This window comes from Microchirus variegatus, assembly GCF_963457635.1.
Source record: "Microchirus variegatus genome assembly, chromosome: 17".
Taxonomy (NCBI): Eukaryota; Metazoa; Chordata; class Actinopteri; order Pleuronectiformes; family Soleidae; genus Microchirus; species Microchirus variegatus.
The window spans coordinates 17224252-17247360 of NC_139818.1; the positions used below are offsets into that span (position 1 = coordinate 17224252).

At 41.0% G+C, this 23109-nt stretch overlaps 3 protein-coding genes across 4 annotated transcripts; 2 read left to right on the forward strand and 1 right to left on the reverse strand.

Moving 5' to 3' along the window:
- Nucleotides 1-111: 111 nt before the first annotated feature.
- On the reverse strand, nt 112-3890 carry chmp2a (charged multivesicular body protein 2A). Its single transcript, XM_083903365.1, has 6 exons — nt 3762-3890; nt 2739-2906; nt 2475-2654; nt 2253-2383; nt 1550-1611; nt 112-1449 (listed from the first exon to the last, which is right to left on the reverse strand). Exons 2-6 carry the CDS (start codon nt 2904-2906, stop codon nt 1328-1330), a joined length of 663 nt encoding a protein of 220 aa, XP_083759491.1. The 5' UTR covers nt 3762-3890; the 3' UTR covers nt 112-1327.
- Nucleotides 3891-5188: 1298 nt separating this feature from the next.
- On the forward strand, nt 5189-6319 carry mrm1 (mitochondrial rRNA methyltransferase 1 homolog; the record flags this gene model as incomplete). Its single annotated transcript, XM_083903709.1, has 1 exon — nt 5189-6319. The coding sequence occupies one exon, from the start codon at nt 5189-5191 to the stop codon at nt 6317-6319; it is 1131 nt and encodes a 376-aa protein (XP_083759835.1).
- Nucleotides 6320-8329: 2010 nt separating this feature from the next.
- On the forward strand, nt 8330-21601 carry fbrs (fibrosin). Of its 2 annotated transcripts, XM_083904304.1 has the most exons (18): nt 8330-8763; nt 10424-10555; nt 10893-10919; nt 11045-11074; nt 11364-11412; nt 12520-12868; nt 12974-13206; nt 13697-13941; nt 14054-14098; nt 14210-14308; nt 14517-14600; nt 14816-14854; nt 15226-15297; nt 15454-15607; nt 15874-15954; nt 16077-16160; nt 17597-17801; nt 18692-21601. In XM_083904304.1, the coding sequence occupies exons 1-18, from the start codon at nt 8461-8463 to the stop codon at nt 20298-20300; spliced, it is 3840 nt and encodes a 1279-aa protein (XP_083760430.1). In that variant the 5' UTR covers nt 8330-8460; the 3' UTR covers nt 20301-21601. The 2 variants fall into 2 exon arrangements, with proteins under 2 accessions (XP_083760430.1, XP_083760431.1); XM_083904305.1 differs by lacking the exon at nt 14816-14854.
- The last annotated feature ends 1508 nt before the right edge of the window (nt 21602-23109 follow it).

The following is a 23109-nucleotide window of genomic DNA, read 5'->3' on the forward strand; positions in this document are numbered from 1 at the left end:
TATGGTACACTTTATTGCACTACGTTAACTATGGTTTCTAGCTATTTAATGATACACAAAAAATGTTGAATGCACAGAATGTAAAATTTCTCTAATAAGACAATCACTGAATCTGGAAAAAAATGTTTATTGAACAAAGGCTGAAGAAAATCAGGACAGTTTATCAAGAAAAAAAATCACACAACTCATTAGTACTTTGGTGAAATTCCAGCTTAAATGAAGAAAAAAAGGCAATTTCCAGACTGAATTAATTCTTATTTGATTTGTGAGAATTTCCACAGGATCCAGGTGAGGGGGTAGCATCTGGCCTGCAGGAGGCAGCATTCTCAACATTCAACATTATGCAGAGATTGAAGTGGGGGAGCTCACATGAGAATCTGCAGATTTCACACGTACAGCCCAGTGCATGACCGAAAGCAGCTGAAGAGCAGCCACGTAGAACACATTCCTCTGATGACGAGTCGCCTCAAAATACCTCGGTCTCTTTTTCCATCCATATGTTTTTGTAAAATAAACCTTCCTAATGGTTAATTTACACAAAATCTCAAACTAGGTTGAGATAATTCACCATTTGAATCTGTTCTGAGGCTGGACCCTGACCTGCCGTCTCACTCACACAAAACCTATGGAAAGCTTCTCTCTCTGAGCTAAACAGTATATTTTATATTTACTCCATGTGGACATACAGATATCAGTCCGACACCGTTTTTCTTGTGTCCTTTTCAAAGAAAACCACTCAGATTTTACCACCAAGCCACAAATATTGTACTCAATAAAGGAAAAAAACAGGTATTCCACAAATCCTGCTAGTTATTTTTATTGGAAATATCTACAAACAAAATTCCACTTGGTTTAGGATGTTTGGCTTTTTTTTTTTTTTTAAAGCATAAAGAAAGCCTTCATAGCTGACAGTGACAACCCTTTCTCTGTTGCTGGTCACATGACGGCAGTTTTATTCAGGGTTTATGGAAAATATCGGATCCAGTAAATTTGGACTGATCCCGATACAGAGTATTGTATTGGTCTAATCTCTGACGACAATGATGATAAAAAGCATGACTGAAATACAAAAAAAAGCTCTACATATAAAATGACCACTTCTGTAATATAACCTTATATTTGGGCTCTTTTTGTAATTATTAGTGTCTATTTAGATTGCGAAACTGTCATGCCTGGTATAATTAGTATTTACACAGAATGAAAAATAAAAAAAAACACCTCAAACAAAAAAAGTGTCCTGCCCTCGATACACTCTGGACACAGACACACACTGCACAGGAGTGTGTTCACATTTTTTCCCCCGTCTGTCAGATACCGTGTGTCCTGTTCAGTCTCTCCGTAGGTTGTTAAGTCGCTCCTCCAGGTCAGCGTCTGCATCAGCCAGTGCGGCCTGAGGCTCGGCCTTCTTCCCTCCAGCCACCGACAGGCTTCCCCCAGGCGCTGGAAGACCTGAAGGCGAACAAGACATTTGTTTAGTTTGTTATAATGAATGTTAAAATAGTATAAAATAATAATAATAATGATAATAAAAGTGCTGTGTATTTCTTACTCGACAGTTCGTCGGACAGATTCAGACCCAGCTCGTCCAGCACTTGGGACACGATGGCGTCGCTGCACGTCGGAGACAAACACAAATATGTCAAGGTACATGCAAAACATTTGTTGTATTACATGCTAAAGCATAAAAGAAAGTAATAAAAAAACAAAACACGGCGGTAGTCTGCCAGTGACTTTTGCAAGAAAGGATTCTAGAAAATGTACTTCAGGTAATTAAAGTATAACCAAGAGGTTATAACTAACTTTTGTTACAGTGGTGCTGTAAGTCGAAAACCAACAACTGGACTGTCTTTATTACTCAAGAATATATCTGTTGGCATTTTATTTACTTATTCTCTTTCGTGTATAATGGATTATGTTTTTTCCATATTTTACAGTACAAATGGGCCATAACCGATGTAGATGTGGCACTTTTATTCCACTTCTTTGGCAAGTATAGCTTAAATTGAATGTATCAAAATAAAAATAAGATGCATCACAAACTGGAGTATCTATTGATATAAGACCGATACAGACCATTTGTGAACTATGAAGCTGTCAACAACACATTTGTGCTGAGTGTTTTTAAAGACGTAATTCTCCAACTGTGTATCAAATATTGTTCTCCCCAAAAAGAAGAAAAAACAGCCCAAACATGACTCTTATGAACTGGCCCTATACAAAGAAAATTTAATTGAAAAATAACAGGCCCTTACCTCTCGTCTTCATCATCCTCATCCCCCATGGCATCATCGATGGCATCATTCATCATATCCTCCTTCATGTCCATGATTTCACTCTGTCGCTCAAACTCCATCATGATCTTCTGAATCTGAGGCAGTTTGAGCTGAAAAAAAATAAAAATAAAATAATGGAATCAATACGTTTGGAGGCTCACAATACGTTTGGAGGTTACCACCAATGAATATTAGACAGACCTGTCTGTTCATGGTAGCCATGGCTTTGGTGACACCTTTCATAGCCTGTGCCATGCTGTTGTTGGACTTGAGCGTCTGTATCTTGAGACTAACAGCCTGGATGTTTGCTCTCATCATGATGAACTTCTTGACGTAGCGCCTCGTGCGAACCAAATCCTTGGCCATGATCTTGACAGCGTCCTGCAAAGAAGTAACGTTGCACGCGATTAGAATCATAATTCCGCCAGTCCTCGCAAAGCACACATTATTTTCTCTTCATCTCACCATCTGTCCCTGTTTGGCCATTTTCTTTATATCGGCGATGATCTTCTTCTCCTGTTGTTCAAGTTTCGATCGTTCCCGGTCGAGTTCTCTAATAGCGCGATTGAGTGCCCTCTGATTCTGCTTCAGTATCTCCTCAGGAGTTTTTCTCTTACCGAAAATGAACTCCATCTGTTTAAAAGTAAAAAGTTAAAAAAAAAAGTTCAAGGTCAAGCTAAAACAGGTTTTTCTATGACTGATGCTGATCCATAGAAATCACACTATATGTGCCTACCAGTTGCAGATATCTACAATTCTCCACATCCTGAATTGTAGATATCGCTAATGTAGTTTCAGATTTTTACGTCATTTCAAGTTTGAGGTATCTTAATTCAATTCAAAATATCTAAATAAGGACAAGGAAGATACCTACAATTGAGGATAATTAATTATTTCAATTAGTTAAATATTGAACTTGAATTATGACTAGTCAGTGACGTAGATATCTGAAACTGGATATCTATAGCGATGAATCCCATACACGTGAATGGCAAAAGTGACGTCATTGTGACTAGTAAAAACAGAATGGCAGATAACTAGTTTTGAGTAGTAAGATATGAATGACGTTGCAGATATCGGTAGTGAATATCCAGTCTGCCGATTACATGAGAATCATTGAAATAATGACACGGAAACCGTAAAAACAATATTAACTAAGTGAACCGCTGAGTTTACCTTTATACAACACTGTAAATTGTCGGTTTAAACCGACTAAAGTGTCATGACATGACGCGCTATACAAATAAAAAGTACAGTGTCCGTTTTACACGTTAGACACATCCGTTTTGGTTTAACTCCCTTATTTCCTGGACTACACTGGTCAGCAGCAGCTCTTATGTCACAGAGAGGAGAGGCCCAATCCTCCTGTGGTGTTGAATTTCGAACTCTGTCAACCTGTTTTTTTCCATCTTTCCACACGAGCTCCACCAGCACACACACAACATTACTGTTATAAAGACACAAACCCGACAGTGCGTTAACTCTCACCGTGTACAAGGTGTGTCGTTGGCGAGGCTTCAATCTCGAGGGTTTAAGGTTTTTCTGGGCGTCTTCACCGACAACAATGTTAAACGATTATTTGTTTTCGTTGTTTCTCTTCCGTATCGCAAGAGTTTCACATCCGGGAAATGACGTCAACTCGTACGTGCTTTTGCATTTGCGTCACACGCTCGGACGTTCGTCAAGCTCACGATGACAAAGTAAGAAAGCAAAGAATTTCCTTTCAAGATAAGAGCTAAACATCGCGACTTTATTTTCTTTCTTTCTTTGACTCTAATGATTAATATGCGTGGCTGTAGAGGGTATGGAGGACGATTAATAAATAAATAAATAATTAAATTGATAAATAAATACATTAGTATATAAAAAAAACATTGATAAATAACGTATTAAATGTGTTTTTGTATTTATTAATTCAATTATTAATTTGTTCGTTTATTTCTGTATTAATTGTTTTATTTATTCTTTTATATATTCATTTATTTCAGTATTTCTGTATTTCCTTTATTTATTCAGTCATTCATCCATCTATTTTTTGTTTATTCTTTATTTATTATTATGTTATTTATTGTCTTCCATAAACCTTTTGCGTCAGTCAAATCACATGTAGACCACACCCTGAACGCTTCATGTACATCAGACAATCTTTATTATTTTGACTGTCAATATCTGCAGGTCCTGATATGCACACAAAGAAAAAAGGGTGAAAAAGAATAATCACAGCAGATGCAACAGGGCCATCACACCAGTAGATGCTCTGCCCCTAATTACTCTTACTTAATTTATAAAGTGTAATATTTTACGGCATTGTCATTAACTTCTATATTTTATGAGTTCCTGCTAAGCTTGTAGATCAAAGCACTCATCATGAATAAGGAAATTCACAGATCACAGATAAACAATCTATCTTATCCATTTGTCTGTCTGAATTAACTTTTTTGTACTTTCTGAATCTTTAGTGTATTATGGTGTTTTTCTATGCGTTGTCATGTATGAGCTGATTTATGTTTATGTTTATAAAATGTTCAATCTATTTCATTACATTAATTTTGGTTTTAATATTATTGCACATTTTGTGACAATTCATTAAATCAAATATAACAAGTATTTTTGTGTGGTAATAAATCAGTAGTTCTTAGACTTTTATTTTGTAGCTACGGGCGCTCCTTATCCGGTCATATTCTCAGTCAATTGCCACAACTAGGCTTCACATGTGCCCATTCAGGAGGAAGACGACTGCTGTTGATGTTTGAACGAAGATAAGTTCACTATAACGAGAGCTGCTCAGTGAAATCTGTGTTTACGGCTGTTATCCACGGATTAGTGGATCACTTCTGTGGGACAGTCATGTCTCTTGGGGCGTGTGGACACATTTGCAGGTATTTCAAAATATAGGAATCCACATCGGCTCGAAAATGCTGCAGGTTTGGTGCAGGACATTGCACAGGTTGCCAGTTTCCCTCTCAAGAGTGGTCTTCTCTCCGATTGCCTCATACCATGTCACAGGTCCACTCCTCTACCCAGAGGACAGAAGCTCCAGCCGCGTGGTGAGTAGAAAACACAGACACAAGCCAGGACCTGATGGACGGAGAGACCATGAGAGGTCAGTCAAGGGTAAAGTGTGGAAGAATGAGATGCCAGTGATGCAAGGTGTCGGCCTCTGGAAAGGAGGTGATAGAAGAGTATCATCTGAGCTCAGGAAACTGTGTCTGGACGATTCTTCTGCAGAGAGGGAGAGGCCGGTGAAGCAGAGGTCATCTCTGGACCCCAGATCAGAGAGATATGAGGTTGTTTTTGGCATCGCTCCCTGTCTCTTGGCTCTAACTCGGGGCAGAAGGAAGGCCACAAAGCTGTTTGTAAAAGATGGTGCGACTTCTCAAAGGGTCTCTGTGGTAAAGGTGTGTGAGGAGGCTTTTCAGCGAGGAGTACAAGTCCTGAGGGTCAGCAAGAACGAGCTGGACAAGATGTCTTCAGGGGGAGTACATCAAGGAGTCTGCTTGCAGGCCAGTCCCCTGGACTTTCTCACCGAACACTCGGATGTAAAATCAAACGGGCAACGCAACCCTCTGTGTCTCGTCCTGGAGGGAATTCAGGATCCTATGAATCTCGGTGCCATCCTGCGCTCTGCTTATTTTCTCGGCGTGGACAGAGTCATAAGCAGCCTTCACAACAGCTGTCCACTGACTCCAGTGGTCAGCAAGGCCAGCTCAGGAGTCATGGAGGTTCTTGGGGTGTATGGATGCGAAAACCTCGAAGATATGGTCAAGTTGAAGGTGAAACGGGGCTGGCAGGTGGTCGGCACAGTAGCAGCTGATGCGGACGGATCTGGGACCCCTGTCACCCAGTGTTCTGACTTTCACATGACCAAGCCCACGCTGTTGTTGATGGGCGGTGAGGGGGAAGGACTGTCTCAGGAGCTGCTCACACTGTGTCAAACGCTGCTCACCATCCCGGCCGGCAGAGATCTGTGTGCTGGTGTCGAGTCTCTGAATGTGTCTGTGGCTACAGGCATTCTGCTGCACTCTCTGCTGTCCTCCAACAGATGATCTCCTCCTGTGCTTATGTTTTATTCGAACAAACGCTTAAAAACATAAATCAAAAACAGACATTTTTGACCAAAGACACCGTGAAAACAACACTGAGAAATAAACAAGTTGTGTGAACCATTTGGTTTCTGGTTTCTTTGTGTAATCATGTAAGGTCTTGAGAAAATGTATGTTGTGATTCGACAGTAAACAAATAAAACTGTAATGCACAGTTTTGTTGTTAAGTAAACGCAGTTTTGGACACGTTGGATTTGGCTAAATTCCCTTCTTTCCTGTAATAAACACATTAATCAAAGATATCAAAAAACATAGCAAGTGCCTAAAACCTTTGTGTCCTCCTCTCACAAAATATGCAAAGATACTGAGACTTAATATTTGTATGTTTGGTGATTTTATTTGTCAAATACTCCAAATAAACCAGCTGTTTCAGTTTGTTTTTGTGTTAAAATGTGTGTTTTCTATAATAACCAGTGGGATTAATTAACAAGTAACAAAGATAGTTAGAGGAAATGTAGTGGAGTAAAAGTAAAAGTTACTAGAAATATAAATAACAATAAAGTACAGATACGTGAAACAAATGTCAGTTACACCAAAATGTATCAATGTAATCAACCAACGGTGATAAATTAATCTGAGCCGTAAAAGCTTTCTCCACATGGGGGCAGTGTGCTCCAGCAGGGCTGCCAACAGGCCTGTTTGATGGGCGAGGAAGAAGAGCGGGGCACACAATGCACTGCACGGCTGACAAGGGTTGTGTCTTCCCGATTTTCACGATAAATTTCCAATTCTGTGGAAACTTGTAAAGGGGTAGCGGCGGACTCGTGCGCTTCCTCTCTGTGAGTATATTTACTCTGGATTTGGTCAGAAAGAGGAATCGTTGTGTGGAAACCTCAGCGAGTGCTTGAACTTCTCCCAAACATTGGATGTACACAGTAAAGGCTGCATGAAGGAGCTGCCCGGCCCGACGGGGGCTTGGCCGACACCCTCGTTTATGGAAATCGACACCGAGGCTTATGATTATTGGGCCTTCAATTTTTTTCTTTATGGTGGAAGGGGAAGGCAGAAGAGTTGCGTGTGAAGAAGCGAAATATCATCACTTTATGCCCGATTACTTGCTAAATATATGCCCGCATCCATCCCGTTTTCTCACAAAAATGTTTCTTTAGCCGGCTAACGTTAGCTAGCTGTAGTGCTAACGTTACGTCTTTCTTTTGATGTGATGCGAATTCAACCATTACTCACGGCCATTAACGTTTCGACAGTAAGACATTTTATTCTCGTGGCTGGCGAATAAAACGCAACTTCACAGTGTGTCGCCCGGTTTTTCAAATCTACAAGACACATTGTAAGAATATAATTTTATTCTTATGTTGCGGGCTGCATAACTGTATGTAATGTATCGAGTTAGCCGTGTGTGCAAAAGCTAATCAGGCTGGGATCAACACTGCGTTAGCTAGCGGTAGCATTCACTACGTAAACTCCACCGATTTTTCTTCGTTGCAATTCATTTAGGAAAAAAAACACGGCACATTACTGTGATATCATGCCACTGCCGTTGTGGTAATGTGAATGTGTGGGTTATTGATCTCGTTACTGTTAGCTGAACGTATCAATTTGCTAATAAATTTGTCAGCGTGTGCAGAAAAATAGGAACCCATACGACTGTGTTTAGCAATTCCGTCGTCGGTTTAGATTTCTTTGTGAAATATATCCAGGGAAGATTCGATCTCTCCTGTCAGCAAAACACCGAGACGTGTCTTTTTTTTGTTTACATGCGTGTAACTTGTGTGGTTTTCGGTTGAAATTTTTGCTTGCTAGCTAACGTTAGCATTGTCCGAGGTACAATTAGCTATGTCCTGACATTTGTGTACGTCTTGGATGATTTAAATTTCCATGAGGATCCAAGTTTCAGTGAAATGACACTCAAATTTCGCCGAAAGAAAGGCACGGCTGCCAATGGACTGTTGTCAAAGGACGGTAAATAATAGCAACTGGTTTCATTAACGCCATTTTAACAGAGGCTCCCTGAAAGGGCCTGTGTGGTGGTGTTTTTTTTGCGGTTCGGTGCCTTCCACCGGACCGGGACTTGAACAAAGTGCCTTTGGCCTCACTGGAGTTACAGAGGGGGACGTCGTCTGAACATGGAGGGCCCGAGCCGAAGCACTGGATTTAGGCAGAGCCGACGGTCCCGTTCCCAGCGCGACAGGGAGCGGCGGAGGCGGAGAGTGGACTTGGCGGCGGAGAGGGCCACATCCCTGTCCTCAGGCTCCGACAGGGAGGCTGCTGGGACGAACAGTGTACTGGGACCCGGTGGGAGAGAATGCCGGCCCGGTTTTGGGAGACACAGGCCTCCACGTCGGAGGAAAAGGGAGTCGGTATCCTGCGAGGAAGACATCATCGATGGCTTTGCTATTTCGAGCTTCATTAGCTTGGAGGCACTGGAGGTAAATGTCAAGATTGTACACGCAGTCATCAGCTGTCACCCGTCAAACTTTATTTATTCCTTAGTTATTAATATAAACAAAGATTGATGACAACGAAATGATACTGGCAAGTATTTTTTACATAGCCCTTTGGTGAAGTCTGTGTGATTCAAATCCATACTTGTTATTTACTTTTCTTCAAAAACTATTAAACCTTCCCCACATGTCTGTTAAAGGCTTTGTCTCTAAACTCCTCAACTCTGACCCAGGGCTGAATGATTTGGGGAAAATATTTAATTGCAAGGGTTTGCTACTTACTTTGGTTCAGTATACACATTTAACAGGTTGCACATTACTGAGCCTTACCACGAGATTCCATCAAAAATATCTATGTAAAATGATGCAAGGATTATTGAAACCATTAACATTAAAACCCTGGGTCGGATATGCACAACATACAGTGAATTTAAGCCTTTGCCATTTGGTAATTGCGTTGTTTCAAATTGCGATTTTAATACGAAAACTATTATTTGTTCAGCCTTACTTGGAGCAGTCCTTGCTTGGAGAAAGCACTCCATTTAGGCCATACCCAAACCCCAAGGCATCCCTCTGATGGATTCTGGAGAGGCCTCAATTATTCATGTTCTAATTCTGTGAGGTGTTGATGAGCTGCCAAATGGCTTCTCAGGAAAATACTGGAACAAATATGACCTTAATTGTATATTAATTACCACAAACCCATTAAAGTACCTTGGCTCTTCACCTCAGACTTGTCATTCCTAATTTGCTCAGGTCAGTTGTCTATACATTCAAAACAGACTATATGTTGTCTATGGGCATTTTGCAAATTGGTTTACCTCACCCAAAAAAGGATATTATATTATTATCCCCTTTCCTTTTAAGGTACATGGCTGGCAGAGCACTGAGTTTAAAAGGAATGAGAACCTGCACTTGTGTAAACATGTGGCAGACGAACTCAAGTTGCCACGTTATCTGTGATGACTTTAATGTTTAACATTCATAATTAGTGTTATTTATTATTTATTACAAGCTCAAGTATCTATTTTTCATTTACAAATAAGTAAAACTAACCTATGTTCCAACAAGAACAGTAATACATGGTGGACATTTTCAAACTTGAATTGCCCTTTTGCATCAAACCATCAAGTGGATTAAAAACTGGATAGTAAATGTAGATATATCCAGCACTGTCTTCAGTCTTTCCAGTTTCAGTTCCAGATGGGTGTATGTTTGTGTTTATATATATATGTATGTATGCATGTATGTATGTATGTATGTATATATATATATATATATATATATATATATATATATATATATATATATATATATATATATATATATATATATATACTAAATAACCAGATGGATAGAAATCTCTGCACATTCATATATTAATTTCTTCCATTTTTATCCTCCACATGTGGGTCTTGAGGTTTGCGCATTCCAGTTTACTCGAAATATCCAAATTTTTCAAAAAAAGAAGCACACTTTATCTTCCCCACATCTTAGGCTGCATTACATCGTTTGATTGTTTTCTTGTTTTAACTCTGAAGAAACCTGTTGTCCACATGTAGTCAGCATATGGTCTTTGTCTTGAAACACACACAGTTTTAAGTAGATTTCCAAATAATGCATTTTTTTCTCCATCTTTTATCAGCGGACTGATATGTTGGGAAGGAGGAACAAGGGGAAGAGAGGGCCAGAAGAGAACGGAGGAGGGCCACTTTCGGAGCCAGAGGAGGGAGCCCCACACACCCACCCAGCTAGAAATAAGAGAAGAAAGATAGAGGTGAACTAGTGTATTCATGGCTCTAAGGTTGCTGATCATCTTGTCATGTTGGAGGTTGAGCTGCTTTTAATAGTTGTATTTACTTCTATGTAGCGCTGCTTATCTGTATATCCTGCTATTGAACATGATCTAGTTAAACTGGTTTGCTCACAGGCTTTTGCCTGCAATTCCAACAGCACCCACCCATGGGTGTTCCTTTTATTCATGAAGTAGTACAGAGTGAATCCATACATCATGAAAGTAGTATTTTATGTTGACATATTTCAATTTTTTTTTCAAATCAATTAAACCTAATTTAAGAGCAAATTAAAGAAAAATAATATTCATGTTTTTTTAGGGACACCCTTTGGAGACTGGCTACATTGTAAGTTACTTTTCAAATGCCCTTTGTTCTCATGTGTCAATGCTGTGGATTATTTCAGCAAATGTCTTGAAGATTGCACTTTACCTTCAGTGTTCTAAAAGATGCAACTCTGATTTTTTTTTCAGTGTGACACCGAGAGTGATACTGGAGACAAGGTATGTACAACTTATTATATACTGCAATATTTCACTGTTACATATGCAAGACACTAAACATAGTTTGCCACATATTGTGCACCGCTTTTCTGTAACAAAACTTTGTTGCGCTCAATAATTGAGAAAGCAGCAATCAATATTAATATCTGGAGTTGTAATTATTTAAATGAATTGGACATCTTACATAGGTCATGATTAATTTTTCTTGATACGGCACAGTCAATTTGCTTTCAGTGGGTATAGATGGGGAATAATTATAAAGGAATCTTTGTGTTTTGTCCATTGCCAGGCTTCTGACAACGACATGGATCCAGTATTCACAGTCAGCACTAGAAAAGGTATGAGAAGTTGTGCACTTAATCTTTTTCTACTGCTCCTTGACATTCATGAAATCACTGATTTGTGTGATGTCAGTCAGCAAGACTGTGAGAAAAGTCTCCAATCATTGATTTGATTCAAAGGGGCTGTATGGCTCCAATTTGAGCAATTATTCTGATAACTACCAAGACATTCATTGATGTACAATGACACTATATGAAAAGGTGACCTGGTATGTTTGGTATTTCACAGTATGAATGTTGTTAATTATGGTTTAAGGTTTTGTTTGGCTTGGTGTATGCAAGTAAGTGATTTGTTGAACATTTACTAGGAAAAGTCTGCTAAGGTCTCCTTGATTACAGTCATTAAGACCCAGATCTGTGACCTGACTTGTTTCAGCTCCATGTTATATTCAGTGTAATCAGGCATGTGTCCTTGTCTGCGTGTCCCTAGGGGCAATACAAATGTTTATCCAATCAAGACTGATTGTGTAGTGTGTCCTAGTCACATGGGGTTGCTGATCATCAGTTGGCGGCACATCATGATGGTGCCAGTGTTGTTTTTCTGTCGAGGACAGCTGCATTTTTGCTTTGGATTGTGATACTGGAGCTTAGGGATTCTGTAGATACAGATAGCCAAATAAAACAATGTCTCGCCACTTGGAACACACTGGGATGTTTTCTTTTTGGAAAATTGACATGAAACTAAATATTGCAGTGGTTAGTTGCACTAAAATGGAGTTGGCAGCTCACTGACAATTACTGTAAATACAAAAAGCCTCTACATTTATTAACAATTTAGAGTCACAACGAGTGATACCTTTGGTTGATATGCAGTCCATTTATTTAATAAGGTAAATTTTGCACTGCACTGACCCATTGGTCTGGTAAATCCAAATGTTGGACCTGTTTTGAACAAGGTCTGACTGACCACAGGTTAGATTATCTATTTTTGTCTTTTTCCCATTTTTAATAATTAAAACTAAGTTAGAGGCCAACATTGTGGACCTATGCTGATTGACATTTTGTGCTCGATGCAGATCTCCATTCATGTTGCATTTCTTTTCCTCATATTTGTCCCTCTTCAATGCAAAAAGGCAAAATAATGACTGACAATTTCTTCTTTAGTTGCAGAACCTGCACCCTCAAACATGGGCACATCCATGGGCAAAAGCTGCCCACCTCTACCGGCTCGTTGTGGTGGCATCTCGCGGTTGATGGTGACCCCGCGAGTATCGGGCCTGGAGCGAAGTCAGGAGAAAAGCCTGGAGCAGCATTTCCCTGAGCCTGTTTCTTCTTCTACCTCTTCTACCTCCTTCCGTCTGCCTTCCCATTCTCCAGTGACGGCTTCAGGCACGGTGCCCCGTCTCAGCTCAATGAATGGTAATGGAAGCCGCCACAACTGCAGCCCCCCACTCTCCAAACCCAAGCCCTTTCTCACTTTGCCTGGACGATCGCACTCCATCTACAATAACAGGTACGTCAAGTACCCACATCATATTTTTGATGAGAAATGTTTAACCTATAGAATTCTTTTTCTGCACATGACTAATTTTTTTATACTTAAATTTGATTCTTTCAGGAGCAGCACCCCAGTCAAACCTCCATCATCTGCTTCATCAATTGCATCTTCTTCATCCTCCATGCGCCCACCAACTCCTTCCACCAGTGTGTCTCTGCCCTACATCAGGGGCTCTGCATCCTCGGGTCCCCTTCGACCTCCATCCCGAGCCAGCTCCGGGGCCTTGTACACATCCTCTCCCGGACTTCCTCCCCCTCCACCTCTGCGACAAGGTCCTACCCATTCAGCAGCAGGTAAAGCCAACCAACAGAGTGCACTGCATTTTTCTGTTATTAGAGTCTTATGGTTGTACAGCTGTTCTTGCTAACCCAGTGACTAATATGTTACGAAAATAGACCAAACTCAGACTTCCTCTGGTGGTTGTCTGGGGGTTGAGGAAATTATGTATTAATGTACTGAGATCTGATTACTGACTGAACACAGCTGAGTATTGACATTTTTAAGACCCAGGCTGCCTTTTGGTATTCCTATTATACAGCATTTATGCATTTTGGACAGTCTGGCCTTAAGTGCATTTGGAGACTGGGTATTCAACACCTTTAAAAAAAAAAATCACAAATGGGTCATTCTTGTATATCAGCTCTTGCATACATGACCACTAATTAATCACCCTTCCATTTAAGAGCCAATGTGTGGTTTGGATTTATGTCTATTTGGCACCCTCTTATATAAACCAGCAATTGCTTTTTCAGAATATTAACTCCCACTTCTTGAATCCACCAGAGCGTGAGGGCAGACGCAGTGTCCCAGGGGCTGAAAATAATGCAGCAGCAACAGGTCGCTCCACTCCTGGTGGTCCATCATCATCGGGCTCTGCACCGGGCTCATCCGGCCGGGCATCTCAGAACCAGCCGAGCATCGGTCCCGTGGCCTACCAGTTCCATCAGCACAACCACCAGCACCAACACACGCACACACACCAACATTTTACACCCTTCCTGCACCCTACAGCTAGTGCACCACCTCTGGTGAGAGTCTGTTTGTCATTGTGATCAACATCTGAGTCAAATGAGAAATTCCAGTTTGGCTAGAATTGTCAAATAATTTTTTTTAAACTTGTGCACTGGTTTTGTCTTTTAGTTTGATAAGTATCCAGGCAAGATGGAGGGGCTGTACCGACACCCTGTGAGTGTTTTGAGTCATTTTACTTATCCTATAAGTTGTGTATTTTCATTAACCTATTTAGTTTACTTAAATGCTCCTTCAACTAATGTGTGTTTGTCGCTGTTATGGCAGTTCTTCCCACAATACCCGCCGCCCTCAGTGCCGAGTATCCAGCCTGTGATTCCTCCCACTGGGCCTTTCAGCTCTTTGCAAGGAGCATTTCAGCCAAAGGTGAGAGTAATTCTCTTATACCATCAAAGGTTCAATTGCCCCAATTAATGATGAAAACAAATATAAAAGGAGGGATTTCCATGGTGATTTGATGCAGGGGGTGTTGGAAAAGTAGCGTTGGAAAAGTAAATGTTTACCCAATGTTTATTTTATCAGATGTTGACATTATGAGTAAACAGTTGCTGATGTGTTGTGCTGTGTGTGACAGCCTCTTGTCCCTCAGGGAACGAGTCACGATATATCTGCACGACTTGGGGTTGTGCCTCACCACCTGCAGCCCAAAGACCCCAGGGTAAGAACGGTACTCACTTACTTACTACCTGTTTGCATCATTCCTCCAGTGATGTCTTTCTGTTAAAAATGTATTAATGATGAAGTCCAGTTTAGGCTAGGACGCCCTGCGACATGGGCCTAGTCAGTGCAGTAAAAAGTGCAAAGCTATTTTTGATAAGGAGTGAGGTATGACACATTGATTAAAAGTGGTTTTACACTTCTGTTCTCTTGTAGCTAACTGATCCATTTGGGACATCGTTGAAAGTCAGTAATGTAAGCAAAAACAGATGTTTTTGAATATCCTGGCTCCTTTAAATCTTCCGCCTGTTTTACTTTCTCGCTGCTTCACTCACTCTTTGCACTACTCTTACTTGTAATCTTGACTGCCACCACTCTTTTTTTCTGCCCTTGCACACCCAGTTAGATAGTTCAGATTCTGCAGTGAATTCCCAGAGATAATTTGTGGGTAGTTTTTATATTCCCATACTCGAGTAACCTTCTGTCCAGCTCGAAAATTCAATCTTTATTGAGCCTCGAGATATTTCTGAAAAAGCAGAGACATCTGACTCTGTGTGCAAAGGCTTTCAAGTTGTACATGGAAGATTGATGAATTTAACTGTTGTAATTTTTTTTTTGCTGTGCAGAAACCAGGAAAATGGTGCGCTATGCATGTGTATGTGGCCTGGATGATTCTAAGCCATCAGAAAAAAGTAAAGGTATGTGTTTCTAATTGTTAACCTAGGGCTGTAATTTTCCTAAAAGTACATTTCACTTGCCAAATACAGTTTATCTTTCGGTGAGATAGCCACAGTAGTATGAGAAGGGTTCAGATAGTAAATAAAGTGACCCCTCAAAATGCTTTCCTCTTTCAGATGATGCAGGTTGATCCTCATAAGTTGGACTTCCGTAGTGACCTGCTGGCCCGTCTTCCTGGACCTGGGGGCCATGGCCCTCTGGGCCCTATGGGCGGAGCCCTTCCTCCTACTCATGACCTGACCAGACCTCCCAATCTGTTTTCAGCTGCAGGTGCATGTCAAAAAAATTTAATCTCTGGAGAACAAAGACTAGAATGTGAATTTGTTGTTGAAGAATGTTAGGTTATTTTTCCTCAGCTCAGCTCAGAGTCTTACTCTTCTGCACATCATTTTAACTGTAACTCTGGCTCCCTGTCATCTTTTTCATTCGCTTATCCCTGAGGTTGAGAAAGCTCCTGCAGCTTTACTAAATGAGCCACAGCATGAAGTGTGAAGATTTGATTACTCATCTTTTGGTTTGCTACTCCTTTCCCTCAGGTGCAGTCAATCCATCCTCCGCTCCATTTATCTCTCCATCAACGGCCCATTCCTCATTCCTCCCACCAACTGCACACTTGGGTAAGAACCATTTAAAAAGGCACATCAATCAAGTCAGTGATTGATAAATTGTTAAATGTAATGTTATTCTCTTTACAAATATGTTATGTTCAACCCATGTGTTTTTTTTTGTTTTTTTTTAGATCCGTACGGTCGTTCCCCACCTTTTACACCACTGGGAGCTCTGGGTTCTGGTGCCTTTGGAGGTCTTGGCAGCCCAACATTGGGTCAGTTTCACAATTTTTCTGCTGCTGAAGGGTTAGGGTTAGGTTAGGCTTTAAGTCTGTCTTGATATATTGCCCATATGTGGGTCATGTATCTGACAACGTTGCCGAACATTCCGACTCCACATTTGCACAACAATCGAAAAATGAACAGCAGAAACATGCTGTTGACTTACCTGCAATCCTGATAAGGGTGATATTTGATCGCTGCTGGCTACCATCCTCTTGTTAGCTTCCAATTCAGTGAATGTGGCTGGAAAATTAAACTAAACAATTGTTCACATTTTAGTCGGAAGCTGATCTTGTTCTCATGAAAAACCCACAGTCATTTTGAAGCATCGAATATGTCCTTTTTTCTGCTGTTACTATTACCTGTGCAGCTTTTATCTAGTCCTGGGAATTGTCTGTGAGGATAGTTAGTCATGCAGGTCATGATCATCTGAGAACAGATGAATCGAGAGCAAATGGACCAACCATGCCAAGTATGTGTTTCAGCTTTTCATGGACAGCCCTGAGTATTTAAAAAAAAAAAAAAAAAAAAATTATATGTACATTGGTACTTTAAAGCTGCATTTGGCCGTATTGCTGGAAATAGTTGACTGTTGATTTTCATCTGCATGTTGTTAAAATACTCATGTTGTGGGATTGCTGTGCTCCATCCTGAGCTCCTCATCAGATGATCATTGACAGGCACCCTTTTTAATATGAAGCAAATGACCGGAGATATCCACACGTATCCCTTTTTTTTGGAGGTTTGGATCCAAATGCAGAGCAGGTGTGTTGGAACAACACGTAGAAGAGCCTGCCGTCTGTCACTCTGAACTGTGATCTGATTGGTCAAAAGCTTCCAATGAAGGGTCAGATTTAGTTGTGAGGCTATAAACAGAGCTCAGAGGTGCAGAAGTTTCAATTTCTCTCAGATCACTTGATTTATATTACGCTTAAATCTTACTATGGAATTATTAGTTAATAATGCTCCAGAAAATCCCAATCTCTGTCTATATTTGATGGTTAAATTAACAAGTTTAAAATGTTATTCTCAAAAAAATACATTAAAACATGTGCACAACTTAATCTTTTTCTCTTCTATCTCGTATCACTCGTACAGCTTAGCTCTCACTATCAGAGACATGCTTTGAATGGCTGTGCTAAGCTTTGTCTTTGATAATAACAAGTACAAGGTTGAGAACCTCAGTGTGAGTCACCATGAAGACTGAGAGCAGTCTTAATAAAAACCCCACTATAAAAGCGTAGATTAGACTTTTCTGTCAAATTGAATAGGTTGTTCAAGTTATACAAACACCTTATACTAACTATTAGCTTGATAACAACGCCCTAACGGTTAATGTTACAATTAAAAACTAACATATTTTCACTTCCACAAGATGGAAATATATAATCAGAAGGCTTTATTGTAAAATGTTTTTTTTCTTCTGCAGCGAGCTCCATGTTTGCCCCTAAAGACTCACCAGCCAGCTTGTCCAGCCCCAACCACCCTGACGCATGGAGTCGTCTGCATGGCGGTCCATCTGGGTTTCCTGTTGGCCCTGGTTGGGCTAAAGCGGTGGACAAGAGGGATGAGAGAGATCGTGTGAAGGACGGAGAGAGGAGAGATATCCCCCACATCAAGGATGAAAAGGACAGGTATGTATGGCATTCAGCTGAATTTTAACTCAGGCTTCATTCACAAGGAAAAGCTTTGATTTTCAAACAAGAAAATCTAAATGGTTTTAGTTGGCAATCACTAGCCATATTCCCTCCAGCAGTCTCGTTATTGCACAGGACTGCAAAAACAGCAACACACACAAAATATATTTAAAACAATTAGACAATTATCTCATCTCTATCTTCGTTCCATTTAATGACCGATGAGGTCAGATTCTGTGTTTTCTCCTCGAGCTTTTATAGTCTTCATAATCAGAATATGAGGATGTTATATAGCTATAGTTGTGTAGTATAGTAATTGTAAAAGATTTTGTAGCATAAACTAAATGTTTAAGATTAAGAACCCTTTAAGTCCCGCAAGGGGAAATTCAATTCTGCAGTGAGTTAGTGAACACACACAGCACACGGTGAGGTGTAGAACATGTAACCCAGCGCAGTGAGCTGCCATGCGAGTGAGCGGCGCTCGGGGAGCAGTGAGGGGGTTAGGTGCCTTGCTCAACAGCACTTCAGCTGCGGACTGGTCGGGGATTGAACCGGCTACCTTCCGGTCTCGAGCTCGAGACCGGAAGGTAGCTAAGCCACAGCTGCCCCAAGAAGAAAACCTCATAGACTATATATATACAGTGTGTACTATAAGATAAATGAACATATCCTTTCAAGGGTGTCAGAATTTTCCAAAACCCAGAAGTGCTCGGTGTTTTTCCTTGGTAAAACTGACTTCAAACTATAAATCTATTTCTCAGAATAGTTCGAGATTAAGATTCTGTTCTATTTGTCGATTCTAAATCAATCCTTGATTCAGCTCTAACGTATTTGTAACTGAACTACTTTAAATGTGTTGTTTTAATACACATTTTTTGTTTTTGCAGAGACAATATGCTGTATGGCAGACAACCTGTGAGAATGTCCCCAGGTGCCCCCTCCTTCAAATCCCGAAGTAGCACCCCAGTCTCCCACATTAATGGTCACAGCAGTGTCCTAGGGAGGGGCAGTGGACCTATTGAGGACTTAACACGCAGCTTAATGAGAGACAGAGACCGCGAGCGAGACAGAGATGGGGACAAGAGGCCACTGCCAACAGTGTCCTCACGAGGGCCTCCTCTTGCATCTTCATCTTTAGTAGCAGACCGGGACAGACCACGGTCTTCCTCCTCATCTGTACTCACTACCCCCCCACCTTCAAATCGGTCAGCCCCATCTCCTTTGGACCTTTACCACCGCTCATTGGTCCAGACAGCACATAGCCAACACAGTGAACCCTTCCACTCCCAAAGAGACGGTAATATCCCTGCTTCCTCGGCAGCTTCTGCTTCTATCACGTCTTTGTCTCAGGCTAGGAAGCCTGACCGGACCACAACACCTGTCTCCAAACCTCCCATGCTTCTTCCACCAGTAAAAGTCAAAGAGGAGCGGAAAGAAGAGCCGGAGCACATCCCCATCACCTTGCCTCCCCCGATGCCCAACCATAGCTTTGACCGCCCCAATAGCCATCACCATAGTTCTGGTACCCCTTCCTCCTCCTCTTTATCAGTGACTCCCACACCTGGTGTACCCCTTCCACCCCCCACTCATAACGCTCCTCCCCACCAGCACCTTTCCCTGCTGGACCGCCCAAGAATTGAAGCATATCTGGGGAGCACAGCAGGACCTCCAGGTTTGGTAGTGGGTCCAGGAGAACGTTTCTCTCATGGCCCACCCCATGGACCACCCCATGGACCGCCACATGGCCCTCATAGCTTCACCTGGGACCCCTGGAGGGAGCTGGCAGCTCAGCAGCAACATCAGCATCGTAGAGAGGCTTTGGCACTTCGGTCAGACCCACACCTGGCCCTGCGATCTGATCCACATCTGGCCCGACTGTTGCAGCATCAGCGCCTTCTGGAGGCAGAGAGGGTCGCATGTGTAGCAGCTGCAGCTGCAGCAGCATCTCCTCACCTCCCTCCGACTTCTACCTCTGCATCCACTTCTGCTGTTCGCCAAGAGTTCGGCCTAATGGCTCATCATTTCGACCGCCCTCATCATCATCATCATCATCTTGGCCCCCCAGGAGGAGGGCTAATTGATGAGGAGCAGCGTGCCCAAATCCTGAGGGAAGACTTTGAGCGGGCTCGCTACTTTGGGATGCACCCACACCTCCCTGCTGGCTCTCACCTCACAGGTCCCTCTCATGCTGCTACTGCCGCTCACCTGGAGCAGCTCCACCAAGGCCTTCTTTCCCACTCGCTTCCCCATGGAGCCTCTGCTGCTGCACAGCACCATGCAGGACTCTACACCCGTCTTGGCCCACTAAACCCACACCATCTGCCCAATGGTATCCTGCCAAAAAGCCCTCAAGGCTTGGTGGGGGCTCTGGCAGTGGGGGCACCACCTCCACTCATTCCGTCCATCACTAGCCGGTCAGCCACACCTCCTCGCAGACTTGGAGGGCCAGGTGAACTGGCACTGTACAGCACCCACAAAGATGGAGAGTCTAGATAGTACAGGGACAACACTGGAGGAGATTCAGGGACGTGTCAGGATCACTGTGCTGCTCTCAACCTGCCCCCTTTTCCTCTTGAAGACTACTAAACCCTTCCCTCCCAGTTACACAACCAAACCAGCTCCAGTCTCCCACAGACAAGGGTAACATGACTTGGCTGGAGGTAATGGTAGGGAGGAAATGCAAGAATCATCAGTGTGACTTGGAAATATGTCCAATGGTTCTATCAGTGCAATTTAAAGGTACATGGTTTCTGTGCATCCTTTTATGTATTTTTATTTTATTCTGGTTGTTGGTTATTACAGTACTCACTTTCAAAAGCTGTAAGAAGAGGCAGAGGACAGGTTTTTTTTCTTTCTTCATTTCTTCATTTCTTCATTTGTCAGGTGAATTTTGATCCATACTTTTAATCAGCCTATTCCAGGTGGATTGGAAAAAACTTCCAGAGGGATTTACACTTTGAGAACATGTCATGGGTTCATGCTGGTTATCTCATGGGATATTATAAACCTCTCTTCTACATAAATCAAGCCTGATTAGGTATTGTGGTTGAGGGTTTTTAGAAATACAGTGGTAAAGTGGTGCTTTCTGTTCTGTCTTTGTGTCTTTTTGTCATTGTGAAAAGACAGATTAATGATTACACCATTTGATGAGTATCAGTAAGCATTGTACCTCAGTTCCCGCATTACCCAAAAATGTAACCCCAAACCTTCAGTTTCACTGATAAAATTCAACCTTTTGTCTTGTTTTTTGTTTTCAAAGGATGGATGGTGAAATGAACTGTGTGAATAAACACAGTATTTTAGAGCTTCCTGTAACTGTTTTCCAGTCTCCTTTTGACTATACAAGCAGGACCAGATTATAGTAGTCTAGAGATATTGCCTTTGTAATTATTATTCTTAACATTAATTATCTTCTATAATAATAAATATATTCATTGTTATGTTATTTGTCATTGTTTCAGGTATCAACCAGTACTCTCTCCCCAGGTAGTAATGTTTCAAATCATGCAAAAGACGAAGCAGAAGGCTTTCTTCACAGAAAACTTTTTAATGCTTGTGAACATTAAGCCTTATTGATTGCAACCTCTGGCCTCTTCGAGGATCTCATCTGTCTTTGTTATGCTGAGAGAGAGGTTTACCCGTTTGCCACTGGTTGTGCCGTATCCATTTGGGACTATGGCAGCCCTGTACATTGAACTGTCAAGTTGTTCAACAAAAATAAATTATATACACGGATAAGTGGGACATCTGCTGATGAATTGAAAAACAAATATAAGGACGTGTGTCAAGAGACAACCAGACAGTGGGTATCCTGAGAGGAAAAAGACTGGGTCGATTATTTTAATATGACCATTTTATACCTTTCAAACCCCTTCCCTAGAGACCACAAAGATTAATTATTAAATGAATTGTTGTTTACTCTGTTGTGTGCTTCTTTTGTTCTTAACCCAATTATTATCAGTGCAATTAAGGTAAGGCAGGTTTATTTGTATAGCACTATCCATACACAGGGCAACTCAAAGTGCTTTTAAGTATTACTATTGTGTAAAAAACAAAATAAAAAAATCCCCCAGTTTCTTAGTCCACACTGACATTTACAATACAAATGTAGCAGAAAAGCTTATGCCTCTCATTTTGGTATTTTTTTAATTGGATTAATAATATTAATCATATACCACAGCAACTTAATGTGCACATTATCGTCAACATTTGAATCTCCATTGGGATTATATGTTAAATAAATTCTACTACTAAGTGAAATACTGTCAAACTTAAACCAAAAAAATGTGGTTAATTAAAATGTGACTCACTTTAAAATGTGTCAAAAATTCATACAGTGGAGTAAAATTCAGTTTTAACACAATCATCCCGTTAACTGCTAAGACAAAAAAGGCGATATTCTCACAGACTCACATAAAGTATGTTCATTTGCTTAAAATGGCTATGGTGCATCCATCATTATGCTAAATAATATTAAAATGATCAACTAATCAGCTAACTGGTCATAGTTTTAATTTAATTTAATGAGGAATTAACAGGAAAATAAAAAATACTCGATATGAAAGTCTTCATAGGGTCGACATATAATGCTGTGTTCCTTTTATCACAGTTTTATCCAAGAATTAGAAGAAATCGGGATGATGTGTCTTCAATAATTATTTGTCACTTTGCATTCAAACTAAATAATTACAAAATATATTGATACAACATTTGTGTCTCTCAGAAAGCTATAGAGCCTCACACATCTGAGAGCCTGTGATCATTTTTGACACAAAGTTGACCATCAAAAACATGTTTTTACTTTACTTTTTACTTACTATGAATTGACAAATTGTCTCAGTTTTGCATAACATTTTCAAGCGCAAATTCCACATTTAAAAAAAAAAGAAGAAAAACGATTGATCTAATTGTCACACATACTAATAATGAAAAACAAAAAACATTGTTATCATAAAAGGAAAACACACGTATAAAACTTTACACATATTATTTAAAATGAATTGTGTATCGCAATTGCAATGAAACATTACATGGGGTTGTGACCGATTAGTAAACATGTACTTTTATTCTCGTTTTTACGCTCACAAACGAGTAAATATCGTACGAACGTCCACAAATGTCAACATTTTAAGTGGCGCGCTTGACCAGATCTCGCGAGATCTTCCGGTGCTCAGTACTTTGTCAGCAGCAGCGCTCCTCCACCATTTCGCTGCGTAAAGTCTCCTCCCCGCGACCGCTACATTCTGCGCCGAAACCCAGTCTCTCCCGGTCCGTATTTTAACTTCTTCCCACAGACCTAGTGGTA

What these genes read in the sequence shown, in the direction of transcription:
- fbrs (XM_083904304.1), top strand. Translation starts at nt 8,461, where the DNA reads ATGGAGGGCCCGAGCCGAAGCACTGGATTTAGGCAGAGCCGACGGTCC. An exon ending in ATAAGAGAAGAAAGATAGAG is followed by an intron (nt 10,556 to 10,892) that starts GTGAACTAGTGT and finishes ATGTTTTTTTAG; the next exon opens with GGACACCCTTTGGAGACTGG. An exon ending in CCCACCAACTGCACACTTGG is followed by an intron (nt 15,955 to 16,076) that starts GTAAGAACCATT and finishes GTTTTTTTTTAG; the next exon opens with ATCCGTACGGTCGTTCCCCA.
- chmp2a (XM_083903365.1), bottom strand. Translation starts at nt 2,906, where the DNA reads ATGGAGTTCATTTTCGGTAAGAGAAAAACTCCTGAGGAGATACTGAAG. An exon ending in TGGCTACCATGAACAGACAG is followed by an intron (nt 2,384 to 2,474) that starts GTCTGTCTAATA and finishes ATTTTTTTTCAG; the next exon opens with CTCAAACTGCCTCAGATTCA. An exon ending in TCTGTCCGACGAACTGTCGA is followed by an intron (nt 1,450 to 1,549) that starts GTAAGAAATACA and finishes GTTCGCCTTCAG; the next exon opens with GTCTTCCAGCGCCTGGGGGA.